General features: G+C 39.8%; 1 protein-coding gene across 7 annotated transcripts in view; it reads left to right on the top strand.

The window, feature by feature from the left end:
• CPEB3 (cytoplasmic polyadenylation element binding protein 3) overlaps nt 1-23980 on the top strand; it is a 190237-nt gene that overhangs the window by 130415 nt on the left and 35842 nt on the right. For all 7 annotated transcript variants that reach the window (XM_049646401.1, XM_049646400.1, XM_049646399.1 and 4 more), the window contains one exon: nt 11120-11238. In XM_049646401.1, the coding sequence (XP_049502358.1) occupies nt 11120-11238 (119 nt within the window). The remainder of the gene's footprint in view (nt 1-11119; nt 11239-23980) is intronic.

Here is a 23980-nt window from a genome sequence, read left to right as displayed (position 1 = left end):
ATTTCTGAGAGAGAGAGAGAGAGAGAGAGAGAGAGAGAGAGAGAGAGAGAGAAACATGAACTAGTGGGGGAGGGGCAGAGAGAGAGGGAGACACAGAATCTGAAGCAGACTCCAGGCTCTGAGCTGTCAGCACAGAGCCTGAGTCCAACTCAGGGCTTGAACCCAGAAACTGTGAGATCATGACCTGAGTCAAAGTCGGACACTCAACAGACTGAGCCACCCAAGTGCCCTTCTACATCTTAACTTAGGCTAATTCCTTCCCTTGGAATGTCCTCCATTTTTTCAACTATGTCATACCATCAAGATCTGCTACCACCTACAGAAAGACTTCCCTGATTTCTCTATCCAGGTCTTCTTCACTGAAAGATATGTCTTCTTTCTATGAAGTCCAACTTCTACAAATACTTAAAAAAATACTTCTTAGAATCCTTAATGCATTGTTTCTAGATTAGAGTTCTCTATGTATTTATTCTTCATGACTTTCTTATACTAGCTTATTAATTCCTTGAGAACAAAGTCTTGCTTATGTCTGAAGTGCCTAGAGCACATAGTAAGTGTTCAGTAAATTTTGGAAATCAGATGTTTTCATCCAAGAGGGAAAATGAATAGGGAATACAGTTCAGAGACCTACAGTGTTCTCCAGGCAGCAGGCCGGGAGTTGGTGAGGTGCTTCAGCTCTTCCCACCCAGTGCCCTCAATCCTGTACTCTAATTAATGATCTCTAGTCTCTGTTTTCCAAATGAGCCAACCCTTTGACCTTGTGTGCCTTGGCCTGCACTGTCCTGAACTTGGAATGCTCTTATTTCCAGGAAGACTAATTATCCTCCAGTTCATACGTGGCCTTTGTTCTATGGCTTTCCCTGATGTTTGGACACCTCTGCTCTATTTGTCTTTCATCAGTGTTCTGTAGGACAGACACACCCCCAACATAATACATTTCATGGTGTTCCTTAGTCATTTATTTATAGGTTGGAATTTTCTAGGACGGGGTTCTTCCTTGGCTTCTTTGTCTTTGTAGCTTCCTTGCCTAGCTTCATGCCTTATACCTCATAAATATTTTTGGTTCTATTGAATTGAATCCAAAGACAAAGACGCCTGAGGCAAACCAGGTAAGTCTTCTGACCTGATTGCCAAGGTTAGTAAGAATGTTTAGAACAGACTTCTGTGGCAAAAAGTGTCTGAACTCAGGCAGCTGTGGCTGGAGAGGTGCCCTTCAGGCCTGTCTAGGAAGGTCACAAGAAATCAGGGAGCCTGGATTCTGTGCAAGGAGAGATCTCTTTCTCATTCTGTGTGTGTGTGTGTGTGTGTGTGTGTGTGTGCGCACGCGCGCCTGTGTGTGTGTCTGTTCAGACCATGGATCTTTCCTTCTGGGACTGATCTCACTTAATCAGAAACTGACTGTCCCTTGGTCAGCTGTTTTATGAATGTAGCAGTGGTTTGGGGCACTGCCCTACAAGCTGAAATTGTTTTTCCATTGCAGTTGATACTTGAAACATATAAATCACTAAGAGCGTTAGTTGATTTTAAGAACTGTTGGGTCTTTAAAAACACCCAAACAGCTCTTTAGAGAATGGGAGACTATATTACTGTCTTCCCCAGAAAGACCTTGTGATTTTTAATTTTTTCCCTACAAATTTTTATTTTAAAAAATTTCAAGCCTACAAAAAAGCTGTAAACTGTAGGAATAATGCAACAAACACCTATATAGGCTTCCTCTAGATTCACCAGTTGTCAGCATTTTGCCACATTTGCTTTCTCTTTTTTTCTCTTTCTGTGTGTATAGTTTTCATTTGGTTATAGACATCAAGAGCTCTCACTCGTAAGTGCTTCTGCATATGTCTCCTGTAACAAGAAATATCCAGATTGTTCTAGTAATGTCCTTTAGAGCTGTTTTTTTATCCAAGATTCAAACATTTAGTCTTAACATCCAAATACAGTCTTCATTTAGTTGTCATATCTTTCTACTGTCTTTTAATTTATATAGTTCCCTAAGCTTTTTATCTTCTGTATCATTTGATGGATCAGTGTCAGATGTTTTATAGAATATCACTTAATTTGGAATTAATCTGATTGTTTCCTCATAATGAGATTCAGGTAAAACACTGTCAGCAGGAAGAGTATGTAGATGATGAGCTGCACTAAGAAGGACATAGTACAGGAGTACTTGTTAAGTCAGTTAACATAGTGCATGTTAAATCAGTTTGCCCTATTGCTGGTGATGTTAAGTTTGATCATTTGGTTAAGATGTTGTCTGCCAGATTCCTTCATTTCTTTTCTTTTTCTTTTCTCTTCTCTTCTTTTCTTTTCTTTTCTTTTCTTTTCTTTCTTTTCTTTTTCCTTTTCTTTGAGAGAGAGAGAGAGAGAGAGAGAGAGAATCTCAAGCAGGCTCTACACTCAATGCAAGCCCCAGCACAAGGCTCGATCCCATGTCCCTGGGATCATGACTTGAGCCAACATCAAGAGTTGGACACTCAACTCTCAGCCACCCAGACACTCCAGGATTCCTCCATTTTAAAAGTGCCTTTCCCTCCCTTTGCAAATACTGAATAATCTGTAAAATGATACTTTAAGAGTATGTTGAATATCTTGTATCCCTTCCCAAATTCACCCAGTGGTTTTAGAATCCACTGATAATTCTTGCTTAAGTCAATTATTACTGGGACGATGATATTCATTTTGTTAAAATCTTATTTAATTTAGTGAGATCTGCTCTTTAACTCCCTCAAGTACCTTCGTTCTAAATACACAACCTAAAAATACATTGAAAGCCAATAAGCATCTTTATTAAATATGACAATTTGACCTAAATAAAACTAAATCTAAACTTCTGATGATTTTGAAGTTCATCATTTCAATTCTTCTTAATATAGTTTTGTGGGCTTTATTTAGAGCAAATATATATGCATAGACCTTATATTTTAGGACTGAAGCACAGGTGACCACTTTCTGCTACTTTCTACCATTTCTGTGAAATGATCACTGTAACAAAGGTAACAATAAATATATAATAACTAGGCCAGTCCCTATTTGCTAATGATATTGAAATTTTTGCCTCATCATTTTTAGGTGAGACAGTATAATAGATAAAGATGGATAATGAAAAAAATGGATAAAAAAATATAATGGATTAAGAATGAGGACTCCAAAAGCTGATGTAGGTTTTAATTCCAAATTTAATCTCTAGGTTTTAATCTCTGAGGTATCCCTTAACCTCTTGGAGCTTCAGTTTCCTTGTCTGTAAAATGATAATAATAACACCTGTATTTACCTCATAGAATTACTGTGAGGATGAAAAGAGCTGACAGATGTAAAGTGTTTATTATTAGCAAAGTGCCTGGCGCACTGTAAGCACTTAGTAACTGGTGTTTGTGGTGGTGAAGTTGGTGGTGATTGTTATGGGGATCAAGTATAAAAAATTATAACATGAAAAATTATGTATTTAAGAGCTCAGAAAGCATTGTTTTTGACAGGTAGCCAAGAACATTTTGGAGGTTGTTATACTTAGTGTGTTCTCAGGTATTAAGAGAAAAATAATCTTTTAATTAAATTTGCCCTGCAAAAACCTGGCCAAATAAAATGGAATAATCCCAATTGAGTCCCCCCTCCCCCCACAACCCCATACCTGCCTGTTCCTCTTTACCCTGGAGAAGTGTGGTCAGTCCAGTCTTGTCCAAAAATCCCTCACTGTTGTACCCTTCCTCCCCCAACCTATTTGGCACCAATGGGAAAGGGAAAGCAAGCAATTTCCTGCCATCCATTCTGCCCAACCCAGAGTCATGATGCTGATAGTGCTAAGAATTCCTATTCCCTTGGAGCCCATAATTCCACCCACAGACTGGCTCTGAGTTGAGGACCTCCCATAGCTCACAACATCTCTGAAGCCCCGCCACACTCCTCAGGTATGTGGCAAACAAGACCGCTATTTCTGAAACTTGAGTTTTATGATCCTGTTATCTCTTACTGGCTCAGAGGGCAAGGGAGAACAGGAGAGCTAATAATTTTTTTGCCAAGCTTTTATATATATATATACCTTTCATACTAATAGAAGAACTTGCCAACAGTGACAGTTTGAGGAGCTTGATTTGTAGGCATAATAGGCTTTTATTTAAATTTTTTTTTAATGTTTATTATGAGAGAGAAAGAGACAGAGTGTGAGTGGAGGAGGGGCAGAGCGAGAAGCAGATGCAGAACCTGAAGCAGGCTCCAGGCTCTGAGCTGTCAGTACAGAGCCTGACATGGGGCTCAAACCCACCGACTGTGAGATCATGACCTGAGCCAAAGTCAGATACTTAACCAACTGAGCCACCCGGGTGCCCCAGATAGTCTTTTATTTAAAGAATGTATTAGAATCAGCAAATAAAATCACATCTGATAATTCTGTCTCCTGGTGGAGATGGCTAGTGATATATGAAAGCAAAATATTCAGTCACTTTTATCATTTGTTTATGGTAATGTTCAGCCTGTTATTCAAATAGCTTTAAAGTTTTTCTTTAGTATCTAGATTACTGCACTTTATTCACCAAACACTTGGAAATGCCCAGTGGAAAGTGCATATCATTAATTTGAACTCTAATTTTTATAACGAGATTGTATGCAAAACTCAGTTTTACATATCACACAAGTAACTGAAAATGCAGAAAAAGAAAAATTGACACTTGCACAATACCTGGTTTACAAAGTACCTTTATGTGTGTTATTTCATAACCTACAACATCTCTGTAAGATAATGAGGACAAAGACTTTTTTTTTTTTTTTTCATTTTACAGAGAAAAGAGCCAAGACTCAGAAAGTTTAAGTTGATTTTCAAGTTCATGGTTCGATCACTTGCTAGGTTACTTTGAACAACTTTCTTAATCACTCTGTGCAATTTCTTGAACTGTAAAACAACTAAAAGTAATGCCTACCTTATAGGATGTGTGTGATGATGAAAGAACGCCCTCAGAATAGTGCCTGGTGCATAATAGATGCTCAATAAATGCTAGCTATTATTACACACAGCTAATAAATGTTAGGACTTAGATCTAAATCCAGACCTTCTGACTCCTAGTCCAGAACTCTTTTCATAGTACCATGTGGAATTTGACTTTTCGCAAATAATTGATTTAATTTTCATCTCACATTGACCTTGTTATTCTAGAAGGAATCTTTTTCTACTTTGTTTGCTTTGACCTTAAACTTCTGAACATCAAAAGGGAAATATGTTTGAAGGATTCTTCATTCCTGATTTGTTTTTAATACTCTTGATTTCTGTTGTCATCTGGGTTTGGTTGACCTTGAGGTGTCAGAAGGTGTTTTTAGTAGGTGAAGGTACTGTTCATGAGTGATTTGGGATGTCTCTGGTGAATTTTGTTTTGGTTAGAAAGCCCAAGGTAGGAAGTAGGGTTGAAGGAAATTGTTGAACTTGAGTCACACCGCTTTGTAATGCTAAGAGAATATTGTCTTTACTGCGAGTGGCAGCTTGCTGGTGAGGGAGTAGAGATGATTTATTATAAAAGCTGACTTGCTATAAAAGTTATCCTGAAGAAGTTGGTTAAATGTTATGGGCCACCGTTTGGGAAAGGAAAAGAAGCTGTTTGTAGATATTTTTCTCAGTAATAATATTTGTGGTAGGCTTTTACTTGCAACTCCTCATTGTTTATATTTATACTCTAATGCTAATGGTGACATTTATGGCTGTGAGAGAGGCATGACTGAAGATCTGCCCACTTTTGTGGTAGCTACTCAGCTGCTATGGGGAGACACTCCCTCTCCTCTGATGCCCAAGCTGAGATCCGTGCAGGATTTGATGTGGAAGATTTCAGAGGGTGTACAGTGATGTGCCAGAAAAATGCGGTCAGCCTGGTGGCTTTCTGGTGGCAAGGAGCTGGAGAAAGCCTCAGCTCAGTGAGCATGCCCCATCCCCAGGCCTTTTTGATATGCCTGTGCATAACGTACACAGATGGGGCCCTCTCCAAGAACAAGATAGCCTGTGTGCCTCTTAGGACCTTTGTGGACCATCTGTACCAGGATTTCACATGGTGAGCCAGGAGGTTTGAGAGGACATGCTGAGACCTCCTCTTTATGATTTGCATTTTTTAACCCACTCATCTCTAATATTCACTTTGGCAAGTGGAATTAATGTTCTCACATTAAATGAAAACACTGAATTTTTAATAGATTCCTTGGGGCTTGGTGATAGTTTGATACTGTTTCCAACAGAGAAAAGATATGAAGAAATGATATTTTTTTCTAGTTTGCAGTTAGGTTTTATTTTTCTTGCCTAGCCACCTGCTGAATCCTCTGACCCATCTAGCCTGGGAGCAGAGCCCAGAAAACAGCTCTGGGTCCTATCACTTAGGCAGCCTCCCTGTTGTATCTACATACCCACTCCCATGGGCTTGGTGCTGTCCCCTGTGCGCTGGCTTCAGCCAGTTGCATTGGCCACTCTTGGTGTGCCAGGTAGTGGTTGATCTGTTTCCTCTGTGTTTGCTTAGATGGTAGTGATTGACCTTTTTGTGCTGTATTCGCTTGGATACTTTGTATAGTTTCCCAAAGAATTGGGAAAAAAGATTTTTTAAAAAGTACCCATTATTCATTATCTATTGCTACTGTCATTAGGTGCTGCCCGGGACTCCCAAGAGCTTTGCTTCTAAGCCAGTTGATTAACATCTTTGTTTGATGTGTGAGAATCTTCTGAATTTGGAAGTTCTTATCCTTCTCTACCATTTACACCTTTCTGGCACCAGAGTAGAAACATATTGGGGCGCCTGGGTGGCGCAGTCGGTTGAGCGTCCGACTTCAGCCAGGTCACGATCTCGCGGTCCGTGAGTTCGAGCCCCGCGTCAGGCTCTGGGCTGATGGCTCAGAGCCTGGAGCCTGTTTCCGATTCTGTGTCTCCCTCTCTCTCTGACCCTCCCCCGTTCATGCTCTGTCTCTCTCTGTCCCAAAAATAAAAAAAAAATAAAAAAAAAAAAAGAAACATATTGGTGATGGTTTTTTTGTTTTGGTTTGGTTTGTTTTTTTTGTTTTGTTTTGTTCTTTTTTTTTTGAGATCAGTAGCAGGGCTGGGAGTGGAGGTGACAGCTGAGAGACTTAGCAAAGCTAGATGGGTTGCAGAGAGGCCAAATAGTTGGATACTCAAGCTTAGACTAGCTCATGATGGGCCTTTGCTCAGCTGCCATTCATGAATGCCAGCATGGCAGCAGATGCTAGAATTGGTCCCTTGAACGTCTGTTAATCTCTTTGAAGTCTTTGCTGATTCTCTCAAGTCAGAGTCCTTGCTCCTCTGGGCTACCATGGCACTTTTTGTTCCCACGTATCTCCTTCAGCTTTGTAGCAAATAGTTAATTGCCTAAATGTCTGTTTCTTCTACCACATAAGTCTCTTGACAGTAGGAACCTACTCTCTTCCATCTCACTTTTCTCCTAAGCCATAGATTGTATCCTACTTGTAATAGTTGCTCAGTAAATCTTACTGAATCAAAGTGAACAAACTGACTGTCTCTGTGGAAGTTCTGCAGCTAGTATCCATGTTTATTTTATACTCTGTCATGAGATAGGAGTGTATCCTTGGAGAAAGAAAGCATCATCATCAGAAATAACATGTAAATATACATGTAAATATAACACGTAAATAACCCTACGTTATTATTGGGCCTTTTGGGGGAGGCAGCTTTTGTTGGGCTATAATTCACACACCATACAGTTCCCCCATTTAACTTGTAAAATTCAGTGGTTTTCCGTATGTTCACAGAGTTATGCCACCATCACCACAATCAATCTTAGAAAATATTCATCATCCCCAAAAGAAACCCTGTACCTATTCCCTCTAGTCCTTTAGCCCTAGACAACCATTAATCTATTTTTTGTCTCCATAGATTTGCCTATTCTGGACATTTTATATAAATGGAATCATATGATATTTGTGCCTACCTTTTCACTTGGCATAATATTTTCAAGGTACCTCCATGTTGTAGCATGTGTCAAACCTAAAGCTTGGTGGAAGTTAGAGGGCAGGTGATGCTTGTTTTTTGACTAGTGGTTGTGGCTCAGGCCAGTGATGAGTTTGCCTGCTCTCAGGAGGACCAGATCTATAGGTATACTATGCAGATATTGTGGGTTCAGTTTCAGACCACCACAATGAAGCAAATATTTCAATAAAGTGAATGAAATGAATTTTTTAGTATCTCAGTGCATATAAAAGTTACGTTTATACTGTAGTCTGTTAAGTGTGCAATAGCATTATGTCTAAAAATCTGCATGCCTTAATTAAAAATGACTATTGCTAAAAAAAAAAAAATGCTAACCATCATCTGAGCTTTCTGTGAATTGTAATTTTTTTTGGTGGAGAATCTTGACTCAGTGTTCATGGCTTCTGATAGACCAGGGTGGTGGTTGCTAAAGGTTGGTATGGCTTTGGAAATTTCTTGAAATAAGACAACTTTGTCACACCAAAACAAATGATTTCTCTGTGGCACACAATACTGTTTGATAGCATTTGACCCACAATAAAGCTTCTTTCAAAATTGGGGTCAGTGCTCTCGAACTCTGCCTCTGCTTTTATCAGCTAAGTTTATGTAATATTCTAAATCTTTTGTTATCATTTCCACAATCTTCACAGCATTTTTACCAGAAATAGATTCCATCTCAAGAAACCATTTTGTTGTTGTTGTTGTTGTTCACCCATGAGAAACAACTCCTCATCTGTTACGGTTGTATCATGAGATTACAGCCATTTAGTTACATCTTCTGGCTTCACTTCTAGTTCTCTTGCTGTTTCTACCACGTCTGCAGTTACTTCCTCCACTGAAGTCCTCAGCCTCTCAAAGTCATCCATAAGGGTTGGGCTCAACTTCTTCCAAACTTCTGTCATGGTGATATTTTGACCTCTTCCCATGGATCACGAATATTCTTAATCACATCTAGAATGGTGGATTCTTTCCAGAGGTTTTCCAGTTTGCTTTGCCCAGATCCATCAGAGGAATCGCTGGCAGCTACAGCCTTATGAAATGTATTTCTTAAATAATAAGACTTGGAGCACACCTGGCTGACTCATTCGGGGATGCATGTAACTCTTGATCTTGGGGTTGAGTTTGAGCCCCTCATTGGGTGTAGAGATTACTTAAAAAAACAAAAACAAAAAACAAAAATAAAAAATAAACAAAAACAAACAAAAAAGGAACAAACTTAAAAAAATAATAATAAGACTAGAAAGTTGGGGGTGCCTGGGTGGCTCAGTTGGTTGAACGTCCCACTTCGGCTCAGGTCATGATCTCGAGGTTCACGAATTCGAGCCCCACATCGGGCTCTGGGCTGACTGCTCAGAGCCTGGAGCCTGCTTTGGATGCTGTGTCTCTCCCTCTCTCTGCCCCTCCCCTGCTCATACTCTGTCTCTCTCTCAAAAATAAACAAACATTAAAAAAAAAAAAAAAAAAGACTTGAAAGTTGAAATGGCTTCTTGATCCATGGGCTGCAGAATGGACATTGTGTTAGCAGGCATGAAAACAATATTCATTTCATATTACATCTCCATCAGCGCTCTTAGGTGACCAAGTGCATTGTCAATGGGCAGTAACATTTTGAAGGGAATCTGGTTTTCTGAGCAGTAGGTCAACAGTGGGCCTAACATTTCAATAAGCTATATTGTAAACAGATGTGCTGTGAACTAGGCTTTATTGTTCCTGTATTATAGAGCACAGGCAGAGTAGATCTAGCATGATTCTTAAGGCCTGTAGGATTTTCACAATGGTCAATGAGCATTGACTTCAACTTAAAGTCACCAACTGCATTAACCCCTAACAAGAGAGTGAGTCTGTCCTTTGAAGCTTTGAAGCTTGGCGTTGAAGCTTTGCTATGAAAGTCCTAGATTGCATCTTCTTCCAATAGAAGACTGTTTCATCTACATTGAAAAACCTGTTTTTTAGTGTAGCCCCCTTTGTGAATTAACCTTAGCTAGATCTTCTGGATAACTTCTGCAGCTTCTACATCAGCACTTGCTGTTTTACCTTGCACTTTTATGTTATGGAGACAGCTTCTTTCTTTAAACCTCATGAACCAACCTCTGCTAGCTTCCACCTTTTCTCCTGCAGCTTCCTCACCTCTCTCGGTCTTCATGGAATTGTAGAGAGTTAGGGCCTTGCTCTGGATGGGGCTTTGGCTGAAGGGAAAGTTGTGGCTGCTCTGATCTTCCATCCAAACCACTAGAACTTTCTTCATATCAACCATAAAGCTGTTTTGCTTTCTTATCATTCATGTGTTCACTGGAGTAGCACTTTTAATTTCCTTCAAGAACTTTTCCTTTGCACTGCAACTTGGCTAACTGGCTCAAGAGCCTAACCTGTGGCCCCTCTCATCTTTCAACATGTCTTCTGCACTGTGCTGAATCATTTCTAGTTGCTGATTTAAAGTAAGAGACGTGCAACGCTTCCTTTCACTTCGAGGCAACTATAGGTTTATAAGTTGGCCTGATTTCAGGGGATTGAAATTATGTTTGTGTCTCAGGGAACAGGGAAGCCCAAGGAAAGGGAGAGATACAGTGGAATGGCTGGTCAGTGGAGCAGTCAGAATACACACAGTATTTAAGTTCTCTGTCTTCTATGGTCCTAGTTGATGGCATCCCAAAACAATCATAATAATAAATCAAAGATCCCTGATCACAGATCACCATGACCAATATAATAATAATGATGAAAAAGTTTGAAATATTGTGAGAATACCAAAATGTGACACAGTGACACAAAGTAAGCACATGCTTTTGGGAGAATGGCTTCCATAGACTTAATTGACTTAGGGTTGCCACAGGCCTTTAATTTGTAAAACAAACAAAAAACTCAGTATCTGCAGAGCACAATAAAGTAAAGCTCAATAAAATTAGGTATGCTTGTATTTCATGGAAATTCCATAGAGGAGTTCTGAACTTGCTTCTCTGAGCAATTATAAGAATTGAGACCACGTCAGTGAGTACCTAATCCAATGCCCGGCATATGAGGGTCTCAATGACTGTTACTTCCCTGTGTCCCATTTCAGGTTCTTGGATTCTAGTAAGAATCTGCCGAAGTGAAACAACAGATACATTTTTATTTGGTACTTTGAGTTTAATTTACTGATTTTTCCCTCTATCCTTTTGTTTTTGTCCTCCCAAGGCTATGCCTTTCTGCTGTTCCAGGAGGAGAGCTCAGTGCAAGCGTTGATAGATGCCTGCCTGGAAGAAGACGGGAAACTGTACCTGTGTGTGTCAAGCCCCACCATCAAGGATAAGCCAGTAAGTAATATGTAGCCAGCTGTTGCTTTTCCAGAGCACATATGCATTTGGAATAGCTGAGCGCCTCCTTTTTGTAATGGGAATGCTGGTAACTAGGATTCTCTTACCCGGGGTGACCTTGCTATGCAATAGAGCTGGACTATTGTTGATGAGAAGCTAATAACAAATTACTCAGTATTTCATTTTATACCTTTGGGACTGCGTGTAAACAAATGTGTCCTTGTCTTTCCCTTTACAGCTCTTTTAAGCTAATTCCTATTCAGTAACTCTGAATTGAAGTAAACAATGCTCTAAGCGGTTTTGGCAACTGGTTTCTGTCATTTTTCAGATCAAGGACAGGAGTAATTTATTATTTTTTTTAAAAAGATCATAATTGGCAATGTTTATGCCCCTCTGAATGCAAGGCATTGTGAGTGGTACCTACAACTGGCTTACCTAGAGCTTACACTCTAAAATGGATAGCTGCAAACAGGGTGGGAGAGGGAGAGGGCAAGGACAGAGAACATGAACCCCAGACCATAAACAAATGTACACTTATACAGAGTTCATGGTTAAGAGGTTGTGGTTTCTGAGCCAAAGCATGTGAGTAAGTCATTGGGTAAGAGATGAAGACTGCCTACTTTCTCCTGACAGGGGTTATCAGTGAAGAAGGGGCAAGGCTGTATTCAGAACAACAAAAAAAGAAATTGGTTAGCATGGCAGATAGAGGATTGAGGGAATTCGGAAGGGGATGAGTGTGTGTCAAGAGCTGGTGCTAGGAGTGGGAAATAGAGTAAAAATTGTGATGTGGACCAAGGGACCGAGGCAGGAATCTCTCCCAGGGCTTGCAGCGTCCCCTGTTAGACTTACACCAAATGTGGGGCTTGCTTGGCAGTTAAGTTTATTCTCAGAAATGTGCATGGGGAAAGAGTTGGGGTCAGAAGTAGAAGTCTTCTAAAAAAATTTTTTTTATGTTTTATCTTTTATATTTGAGAGAGAGACAGAGAGACAGCAAGCAGGGGAGGGGCAGAGACAGAGATAGAATCTGAAGCAGGCTCCAGGCTCTAAGCTGTTAGCACAGAGCCCGCCCGACGCTGGGCTCAAACTCACAAACCGTGAGATCATGACCTGAGCCAAAGTCGGACGCTTAACCAACTGAGCCACCCAGGTGCCCCCAGAAGTAGAAGTCTTGACTCTAGCATTTAAATTATCTGCTTGGTTCAGAATAAGTCACCTAATCCTTGCAGGATCTTAGTTTCCTCATCTATAAACTGGCAGGAATAATGGTTTCTCTCTGCGATGTTGAGCAGCTCAGATAAGAGGAAAATGAATGTGAAAGCACTTGGTACTTGTGCAGATGTAACTGGATGATGCTGTTAGAGCCGTATGGTGCTATAGTCAGGAGAGCAAGATTAGAGCTTATTACATAGTAACATCTACTGAAAAGAATGGTGGCATCTAGAGCAGGGTTTATAGTTGGCTGCAGAAGAATGGCGCTGGGACTTGTCCACCTATAAGGGGGAGACTGCAGCATGGAAAGCAGAGGAGTTACAAAGAATGGAGATATTGGGCTATAGAATAATCGATGCAGAAGAAGAAGCAAGGATTTTAGCAAGTGTGACAGTGCCACCATGTATTTCACATTCTGGGGCCATTACCAAATTTTTATAGCAGTTAGCAGACTTGGATAGAGTAGCAATGCAGTTGGGGAAAAAGAGTAGGGAACCTTTGCTAACTTCAGTCTTAATTTAAGCTGAGGAAAGGCTGTGTACACTGTGGCTATAATAGGAGGGTGTAGTGTTTCCTCTGAACACATAATGAGAAAGCTGGAGTAACATTTCTAAATCTCTTTGGAATAGTGTGAGATTAGAAAGACCGATCCCAACTTGGCAGAGTCAGATGTCTGAAAGGTAAATGGTTAACCTCCAGAGAGCCTCTGCCACCATAAGAGAGGATTAGAAATAGATTTATACATTTAAAAAAAAAAAAAAAAAGAAAGCAGAGTGATAGAGATCCACATGAAGATAGTTACGCCCAAAGTAGACTAAGAAGCTGTTGAATTGAGGGGAGGAGACCAGAGATGAGCAGATGAGCTTGTGTACCTTGGAAGTATCATGTCACTTGCTCTGTGGGAAAAGGAGGCTAATACGCCTTCTCAGGGCATGCCTTCACCAGGACTGGACATCTTTTGAGAAGGGAATGAGCAGTGGTGGTTGCAGATGGAGGTGGTATGTTGATTGTTTTCCCTCCAAATACATTTATTACCCTGAGCATGAAGGACATTTGAAAAATAATTAGTGTAACTATCTGTTTTGGAAATGTTTATGGGGAAACTAACTTTCACTGTTTGTGTTTCTGCAAATTTCTGCCTTATTGCAGTTTTCATTTTCTGAACTCAAGTGAAACAGTTTTATTGGAGCTTGGTGAATTCTGAATGGTGGCTGCTGATTACGTATTTCTTTAACCCAGGCATACTCAGAATTTCCAGCATAAACAATTTGAATAAAACTCAGGATGGGAAACAGAAAAGTCCCCAAATACCTATAATTCTAATGAACTGGATCCCATTTTGGGTTCCAGCTCTTTTGGCTCCATTTTTGAAACCTTCTCTTTGTTGGCTTTAGCTCCACATCTATCACTCCCAGCCTCATTTGGCCACACTTCCCCACCCAGGTTTCAGTACATTCCACCTCGTTTTGGATGCTCCCACAGAAAGTGAGAGCTGGGTTGAACTATTGGGAGTAAATGAGGACCTTGGCAATAACTCAAGGTAAAGTCAACCTTTGGAACTCATTCACCAAACCTTCTGAGCTATGGCTTTTTCTACTTCTTGGCTTGGCTACTTTTCAGGATCCTAGTGCCCTCATTCTGTTATTTAGTTCTCTCTGATCCTCTCTGGAGTTCTCCTTGGAAATACACAATGTTCCAGAATGACCTCACAGATTTTCTATCCATTGACGTTCTCCCTTATTCTGTTCCCCCAGATCAAACCCCCTTTACCTTTGTGTGGATTAGGTTAATCAGATTGTTTTCCTAATACAGAGCCTGATAGCAAGGTTCCCTCTCACCTTTCTAAGATTGTGTTTGTTTTTTAACTCAACAAATCCCAAATCAGTGGATTCCAGATAGTATTAGGAGGTATTTTTGGTCAGTGATTACCTTTCATTAAATAACTCTACTTAGACTACCCTATGTATGTATAGGTCTGATCCTTAAAGATGACAGAAGACACTATTTATAGCTCGATTAATTGACTTCTCAGTTCCAAAGAGTGGGTAGACAAATGGGCAACAGCAGGAACTATTGCAAAGCTCCTAGATGTGTGATTTTGACCTCTTCTCCAGCAAAAGGAATTCCGTAGCTCAGATGTTCCAGGCATCCCAGAGAATAGCTGTGTTCTTGTCCAGGCTTCCAGTGAAGTGGACAGACATTGTGACAGTGGTCCCTTTTGTCAAGGTGACTCCACTTTTTGAATGTATAAATAGACTGAACCTGAAGGTACGAAACAGCAAACTGATAGAGCAGGAAACCTGTTAGAGTCTAACAGAGATAGGGACTAAAAATCAGTAACCTTGAAGAAGAGGTGTGGAAGGAGATTTTTATGACTCTTACCTTCTAAAACACTTTGGCCAGAGATGTGGGATAGTAAACACCTTGAAAGGAGTATTATAGAAGTTTCCTGCTTCCTCATCCTTACAGCTTATAACATAATCACAATTTATAAATATCCTGAAATATGACAGATTGATTTTCTATACAGTTGGCCCTTGAGCAGTGGGGTAGGGGTGTTAGGGGTGCTGACACCCCACGTAGTTGAAAAATCCACATATAACCTTTGGCTCCCCATAAATATTATTAACTACCAAAATCCTACTATTAACCAGAAACCTTAACAATAACATATACAGCTGATTAAACCTATTGTATATATATTATATACCATATTCTTAGAATAAAGTAAGCTAGAGAAAAGATAATGTTATTAAGAAAATCATGAGGAGAAAAATGTAGTATACTGTATTAATCAAAAAAATCTACATATAAGTGGACTTGCGTGCTTCACACCTGTATTGTTCAAGGGTCAACTGTATATTTAAAACTGTCTTAGCAAACCGAAGTGTGCTTGTGTAAGGTCACTTGTGGAGCCTGTTGCTCAGGTAACATGGTCATCCACTCAAAATTTGAAAAACAAAAATTGGAAAAAAAAAATGTTGGGAGCAAAGAAGCTGGAAACCAGTTGGATGCTGGCTCAGTTTTTTAATTTTTATTCTGTCCAATCTGTCTATGATTCTGTCTTTCCTGTTCCCCTTTATGTATCAATAGGATCTCCAGCACTTTGAATCACTCCTCTTTAGTACAAAGACAGTCCAGATCCCTTTGCCTGGGACTTAAGACTTTCCCAGTCTGATTTCAAGTTTTTTTTCCAACCTTTCTTTTTTCTGCTTTCCTTCTGAACCCCTTTTCCAGTCAACTGAAATATTTCTGCTCCCATTTCAGTTTCTGATTGCTACACTTATTTTTTTTAATTTTTAATTTTTGCTACACTGATTTTAAGACCCCTCTCAAATGCCGTCTCTTTCCCGAAGCCTTCTCTGATCACTATACCACCTATAGTGACTCACACCTACTATTATAGCTATCTTCAGCCCACATTCAGCCATATTTTTAAAAAATAATGTGCTGGCCTTCCTTTATACCATGTTTGAGGGACTCCTATGGGCAAGGCATTAGAGCTGGTTACTATGAATCAGACATAAAATCCTGTGTTCAGAAAGTTAATAGTATAATGGGTAGATAAAACAAGTATATAAATAAATACACAAACCTATAGAGCCTGGCACATAACAGTTTTTCAAATATTTGTCAAATTTAGGAAAAATATCAAATACAATGAAGATAAGATTAAGTGCTTTGGAGAGTTTATATATACCTGGAGTGATAAAAGAAAGCTTCTTGGATGAAGTGTCATTTAAACTGGGCCTTGAAAGATGAAAAGGGTTTGGAGATTGGCCAGGGGAGAGGTGGAGGTGTGGAAGTGTGGGAAATAGACATTTCAGAGAAAGGCAACAGCATAAACACAGAAAAGAGAAACTGCAGATTGAGTGGAGAACATATAGGTTGGTTAGATGGAGCACAAATGTGTGAAAGGGAGTAGAGGGGAATTAAATTGGGAAAATTAAGTAGGGGCTAAGTTACAGGGCACCTTGATTGATGGCCTCAGCCTTTGGATTTGTGGTATATTTACTTAAACTCTTTCATTCTCCACCTACCACTTCCTAAGACAATAACTATAATTTTATCTTGGCTCAGTCAAATCAGATTCACTATATCCCTCCTCAGAAATCTTCAGCATTTCTGATCTTTATTTTATTTTATTTTTTGTTCCTTTTGGTCTAAATTTGTGGTTTGGGCACCTTCTATCATAGTAATTTCTCCAAAGGAGGAATTTCTTCTCTAAAACGAGAGAAATACCTCCTATTCATAATAAATCCTTCCCCCTCTCCCCAGTCTCTGAATTTGCAATTGAGTCCAGAGTTTCTTAGTGCTTGACTCTTTGGAAGCTATAATCCCTTTCTAGAGAGGTCTAAAAGATGCTGTAGTTCTGATCTACTGAAATGGTTTCTAGTGTGTAAAATAGCCAGTACCATCCTCCAAGGGACCATATTTAGTGTTTTCCAAAGTGTGTTATGAATTACACTTGTCCCATCAGACACTGGTCTCTTGAGAAGATCATTGACAAAAGGTTTGCTCGTAGCAATGATAAGTGTCATTTGTTGATAACTTACTTTGTGCACTTTATATCCATTTGTTCCTTTAATTAAAGGTCCCATAGCCGAAAACATTTGGGTAAAATTGATATATTAAGGTTCTGAAAAGTCTTGCAGTAAATAAATTTGTATAATATTTTTTAAGCCACCATTTGATATACCTGTTTTGGGATTATACCTGTGAAGATTTTGGTAGAATTAGTATTCCAGGAAGTTCATTCAAAGAATAGGCTCCTTCCCAGGAAAAACTTAGGTAAGTAGAACTTTTATGTGAACGTTACTGTCAAGAGTTTTAGTGATCAGCATGCCAGTAACAACATCCTTGTCCTTGTGCCATGGAGCTGCAAACACACATTTATGTAGACATTGGACAAAATTGTCTGGCTGCAGAGCACAATTGCTTGAGACTATGAACCTGGAAGTTAAAATAGCTGAAAATATGGTGCCAATTTCATTACTAAATCATTTTCTTCAGCTTTTCTAAATGCTAGTTTTATTTGCAGGTTTAAGAAGAATCTATCAGTCATTTCTTAACGCATTGAAAATGAGTAGAATGAATTTAGAAAAGAGAAGTTAACCATTCACAAATCAAAATGCATTTTGACTTGTTCAGGAGACTCTCAGGAAGCATGACTGGTGGCCAGTAACCTGGAGGACAAGGAGTCTTACAGGCAACAGGACATCATTGCATTGGAAAGAGTGTGTGTGTGTGTGTGTGTGCGTGCGCGTGCACACACACACACACACACATACACTTTGGGTCAGATAAACCTGGTTTTCAGTTCTGAGTTCACTCTTTTAGTCTTAGTTTCCTTATCTCTAAAGTGGGTATAATGTTTGTAGCATAATAGTTATAGTGAGTTCAAGTGTGACAGTGTGTTAAAATGCCTAGCATAGTTGGGAATGCAAGCTGGTACAGCCACTCTGGAAAACAGTATGGAGGTTGCTCAGAAAACTAAAAATAGAACTACCCTATGACCCGCAATTGCACTACTAGGCATTTATCCACGGGATACAGGTGTGCTGTTTCAAAGGGACACATGCACCCCAATGTTTATAGCAGCACTATCAACAATAGCCAAAGTATGGAAAGAGCCCAGATGTCCATCAATGGATGAATGGATAAACAAGATGTGGTATATATATACAATGGAGTATTACTCGGCAATCAAAAAGAATGAAATCTTGCCATTTACATCTGCGTGGATGGAACTGGAGGGTATTATGCTAAGTGAAATTAGTCAGAGAAAGACAAATATCATATGACTTCACTCTTATGAGGACTTTAAGAGACAAAACAAATGAACATAAGGGAAGGGAAACAAAAATAATATAAAAACAGAGAGAGGGACAAAACATAAGAGATTCATAAATACGGAGAACAAACTGAGGGTTACTGGAGGGGTTGTGGCAGGGGGGATGGGCTAAATGGGTAAGGGGCAGTAAGGAATCTACTCCTGAAATCATTGGTGCACTATATGCTAACTAATTTGGATGTAAATTAAAAAAAAAAAAAATGCCTAGCATAGTGGTGTAGTGTATGTGCTCAAAAGTGCTAGTTTCTTCTTTCCTTCAAAAGGAAATCCTCTATCATGCCTGTGTTTTCTAAGTGATGTAGGAACAGCGGCAGCAACAATGAGCACTAGGTAATTCTGATCAATGAGTAGGTCCCAGTGGGGGCGGGAAGGGGGGGACATCAGAAATTGTGCTGATTAGGCCAAGCCCTGAGGCACTCACTGATGACCAGATACACTCTATTTCCATTATCCCTGGAAGGAGGCTTTCAGTAATCTGAGAGCTATAGAAGGGCAGATTCTGGACATCTTGTGGCATCAGCATCTGCCCCTCAGGAAAACCTTTGTTAATTCATCAGAACACTGATGAGCACAGAGCACTCACTAAGGGTTGGGCACTTTGCCAGGCAATTGGGACCCACACAGAGATATGGTCTCAGCCTTAGAGGACCCTAGCTCTCCACCCTAGAGCCCAGTGGAAGGAAATAGACATGTAAATACCAAGTGAAATAAGGAATCAAAGTATGATAAAAGTATTATGAGGAGTAGTTGTGGGGTGGGGGCTCAAAGGCAAAGTGGTCAGATGTTCCTGAGGGAGTCAGGAAGGCCTTTAGAGAGAAGATATTCCCTTAAATCTTCTGGTTATAAGTATGGTTATTAATCATTGCACTTAATTGATAATGGCTTTATAAGTCCAGCATAGAGCAAGGCTGTACATCACCATTTTCAGGGCACAGTTTATGCATGGTCTGCTTTTTCTACTGGATGCCCTTATGAAACAGTATGCAGAGTGTTATATGAATTGTTCAAAAATAGCTGAAGGGCTGTAAGCCTGTGTCCATCAGGTAGGTTCTGCAGCTTACTGAAGATGGCAGGGGTTTCCTTTCAGTACCTGAACTGTTTCCTCACCCTGACGGTAGACCTGGAGCATTCTGGGAGGGCATGAGAAAATTTCCTAGGGTTATTTTGGCGCCCACTGTAGGAAGAATCCTGCCTATTTTGATAAAGCTCTCTGGGGCCTACGATCTATTTGTATCTCAGGAATGGGAGGAATAGTCTGAGTGTGAGAGTTACAGTTTTTTGTTTGGAGGCCCAGTGGAGTTCTGACTGTAGGCCCGAGAGCAGCCCAGGGTTCAGAAGTCTTATCAAGAGCAATGAAACCATTAGCTATTAGGTTCCTTTCTGGCCACTTCCCCCAGAGGATACAAGGAGGATGTCTCCCCGTCTCCATCAGGTGGAGAGCAGCACTTGAGAATAATAGGTAGCATCTAAACTCCTGGAAATTGGCTGACCTGTTTGTTAGGGAGCTGTATGGTAAAAATTAGGTTGAAATGAGATGCCGAATATGAATGTTCTTTGAAGGATCCAAACCACAATTATTGCTGTTGTGGCTATTAGTTTTGGTAGTTAATAATAATAAAAACAACCCCTTATAACATGAAAGAGATAAAGATGCCTCACAAACCACAAACTAGTTTATTTGTGATACTGTGGGGCACTCCAGTCATTCTGTGAGGTCTGTGATGCTTAAAATAGAATTGCTGACAACTGGGGTGGGCCTGAGTTCATTACCAGCCGAGCTGTTGCAGCTGTATGTCAGCGGCCTGGAGTTCAGCTGACTCATCCTGGCTGTCAGAAGAGCGGTGATACTGCTGCTTGCTGGGGAGAGTGGTCCTGATGGTTCTGCAGTATTGCTTTTGTGGTTCATGTAGGTTGAAAGGATTGTAGGACTAGGGAGAGAAAAATGGAGGCCTTCTCCTGAAGAGCTTGAGTAGGAGTTTAAAGGGTATTGAAATGAGAAAGAGGAGATGAGGGTGAGGAGGCTAGGCCATGTGCTTTATGGGAAATTTATGGGAAAGAAAACAGCAGGAAGGGGTTGATCAGGTAGTTTCTGGAGCTGGCCAGCAGATTGCACTGTTGACTCTGAACAGTTTGGTTGCTTTGCAGAGCTACCTTGAGATGAATAGATGAAAAGGAAGGCACTGTGCAGTAGGATGATCATGTGTTGGATGTTTGTAACCAGGAGATGACCAAACAAGACAAAATATAGAGTGAGATGTTCAAAGTGAGCGCAACATACTATTATTTATTGGTAGGTAAATGTGTAAATTCTAAATACTGGTATAAACTGAGAGAATTCTAGAGCCATAGGGTGGCTTGGTCATGTCTGGAAACTTAAAGCCCTAAGGTTTATGTTAAAAACTGTTTTATTAAAGCTAAGTGTTTTCTCTTACCCTGTTATTAAAGATATAATAAAAATGCATTTTATATTGAATGTTAACTTAGGGGCTTTTGCAAATTTTCAATGAATTTGCTTTTTACACTTGATCTTAGCCAAAAGGCCGAGAAGCGATTGAATTTGCTTTTTAGAAAATGTTATAGCTCCTTGTCAGAAATGAATGACCCATACTTGACCCATACTTGCTTATTTTTTTTCCTAGCACTTGGCCTGATCTTATCCCTATTAATGACTTTTAGTTTTAAGTAGGATGAAACTTCAGTTTTTACATAGAACTATAATTATTTTATTCCTCATTGATATCAAAATAGAGAAACATCTCTTTTGTGCAGTTCAGTCTGAAAACGTTCAGTTCTTTGAATAGCTATTCATTATTTATATTTACTGTATTCTTAACCATTTAAAGTTAACTTCTACAAGAGCAACCCTTTTAGAGCAATAGCAGGAAATAAGTGAGAAAAGGCCTTGATTAGAGTGAAGTTTCTACAGTATTTTGTTCAGTTGGTTCAACCTTGTTATGCCATATTTTGATACATACTAAAAGTAAGATATAATTGGGCAGTATTATCCAAAGTGTGTTTATTAATAGGTGTTGTGAAAAAGTTGGTTCCATGAAAATAATTTAGGAAATGCTGGGTTAAAACAACATTTGAACAGATTTCTTTCCTGTAGAACCTCTTAGAGCTTTTGGTTAATGTACACCAATGGGTGCCCTGAAACTCCAAGAAGGAAGAGATAGTATATAACTTTTCCTAAGCAAGGCTTGTCTGGCAGAGCCACCTTACAGACTGACAGTTCACAGAACATACACTGGGAAACCTTGAAATGGAAAATGAGTGCGTTCAGTACTATTTTACGTTTCTTGAAGAGTTACTATATGGCATAAATTGATATATTTATAGCATCACCTTTATCTTTAGTTTTTGCCTTTTCCTTAAAAAGATTTGCCTTTGGAGATAAGCAATTACACAATAAGATTATTAATTCTTAAGAATTAAAAAACAAATAATTCAGCCAAAGAGTAGTTTCACAGTCCTCACTGAGCTTCTGTAGGAATACACGCTTAAAAAAGAAACTAAGGAAAGACCAACCATTTTAGTATTTTCTCCTACTTTGAGAGCTGTGTGGTAAGTAAACCTTTCTAGTCTGAGATCACAGTCTGGGGCCCACAGGATAGATCTGGGCTGCAGTTAGTTTTTTTGTTTTGTTTTCTTTTAAAAATTTTTTTAATGTTTTATTTATTTTTGAGACAGAGAGAGAGAGACAGAGCATGAGCAGGGGATGGGCAGAGAGACAGTGAGACACAGAATCCGAAGCAGTCTCTGAAGCAGGCTCTGAGCTGTCAGCACAGAGCCCGACTCGGGGCTCAAACCCATGTACCGTGAAATCATGACCTGAGCTGAAGTCAGATGCTTAACCGACTGAGCCACCCAGGTGCCCCTGCAGTTAGTTTTGTTTAGCCTGTCCCAGTGATTTTAACATTTGAATTCATTCTCAACATCTTAAAATCTTGAAGTTTCATGTAAAAATCTGAATTTCTAGCTAAACTTGAAAAATGGAAAAGTCTTACAACACATTCACGAATGATAACTACTTGTCTGCTTCCTTTAAAAGGAATGGTTTAGTGTGCCATTGCCTGCTTACCGACTGCTGTCCTGGGGACTGGCAAATTTATGCTATACGTCCATCCCTACAGACGTTTGGTTTTGTGTAACTCCTGCTATAAGGACATGGCATGGCTGAAGGGCTAATGGGTGGTGCCTCTTTCTAGAGTGATCTTTATAAGCAAATGTGGTCTCCAGGAAAGAGTGTTGGAATCAATGTCGGGCTCATTTAAGGGAATTTTCACCATGTCTGATAAAGCCCCTGTACTTGTCCTCAGGACATTGAGGCTCTTACTGCCCAGAGTATAGCCTATTTGACAACATACTAAAAGAGTTGTGTCTGTCTGTCTGTCTCTCTCTCTCTCTCTCTCTCTCTCTCTCTCTCTCTCTCACACACACACACACACACACACACACACACACACACAGTGATCCCTATATATGTAATGGTTGTTTTACTGAGAGAAATTTATGATGAATTAAAACAGAATTGTAATTTCATCCATTCTCAAAAATAATTATTAAAGAAACAAAGATAATCAAAAAGAAGTTCTCTTATTTATATTTCACCCCTTTGTATAAAATATTTGAGTCACCTTAAAAAGTATGGTATTCAAAAAGTAGAGAAATATCTCTCTATATAAATCAGGACCAGAAAATGTATTCGAAGAGTAAGTCAGAAAGATAAAATATGAATATCAGGCCCTGAGGGCTGAGAATTAACTTAGAAGGTGGAGAACATGCCTTGTGTGAGAGTGGGCTTATATTTCAGAGATAATCCAGGGTGAATGGAACTTCCCAGTGCAAAACAGTACCTCAGTATTACTTTTTGCTTAGTGTGTAGAATGTGCTGATGTTGAGCACTCTCAACAATAGCCAAATTATGGAAAGAGCCTAAATGTCCATCAACTGATGAATGGATAAAGAAATTGTGGTTTATATACACAATGGAGTACTACGTGGCAATGAGAAAGAATGAAATATGGCCCTTTGTAGCAACATGGATGGAACTGGAGAGTGTGATGCTAAGTGAAATAAGCCATACAGAGAAAGACAGATACCATATGGTTTCACTCTTATGTGGATCCTGAGAAACTTAACAGAAACCCATGGGAGAGGGGAAGGAAAAAAAAAAGAAGAAGTTAGAGTGGGAGAGAGCCAAAGCATAAGAGACTGTTAAAAACTGAGAACAAACTGAGGGTTGATGGGGGGTGGGAGGGAGGGGAGGGTGGGTGATGGGTATTGAGGAAGGCACCTTTTGGGATGAGCACTGGGTGTTGTATGGAAACCAATTTGACAATAAACTTCATATATTGAAAAAAAAAAGAATGTGCTGATGTTGGCTTATGTTGACATTTCTCTGATTCTGTATGGGTGGGAGCTCTGAGGAGCTGTTTTCTGGTGGCAGCTGGGAAACGCAGGTTTTGTGAATACGATTTAATCATTACTGTCCTTGAGTCTTCTTCCTGTACTTTTACCTAATCTATAATACAAGAATAGGCTAAGGGAATGGGTTATGTGTGATGTACTGAGATGAGGGTGCGGCGGGAGAGGAGGCAGTAATGACGGCTCTCAGCAGGAAGGTTTGAGATCTTCTGCAGAGTTCTTTTCAGCAGCAGTAGCGTACAGCTATTAGAG

This window comes from Panthera uncia, chromosome D2 (assembly GCF_023721935.1).
Source record: "Panthera uncia isolate 11264 chromosome D2, Puncia_PCG_1.0, whole genome shotgun sequence".
Lineage (NCBI taxonomy): Eukaryota > Metazoa > Chordata > Mammalia > Carnivora > Felidae > Panthera > Panthera uncia.
This window is presented reverse-complemented; position numbering and strand designations above follow the sequence as displayed.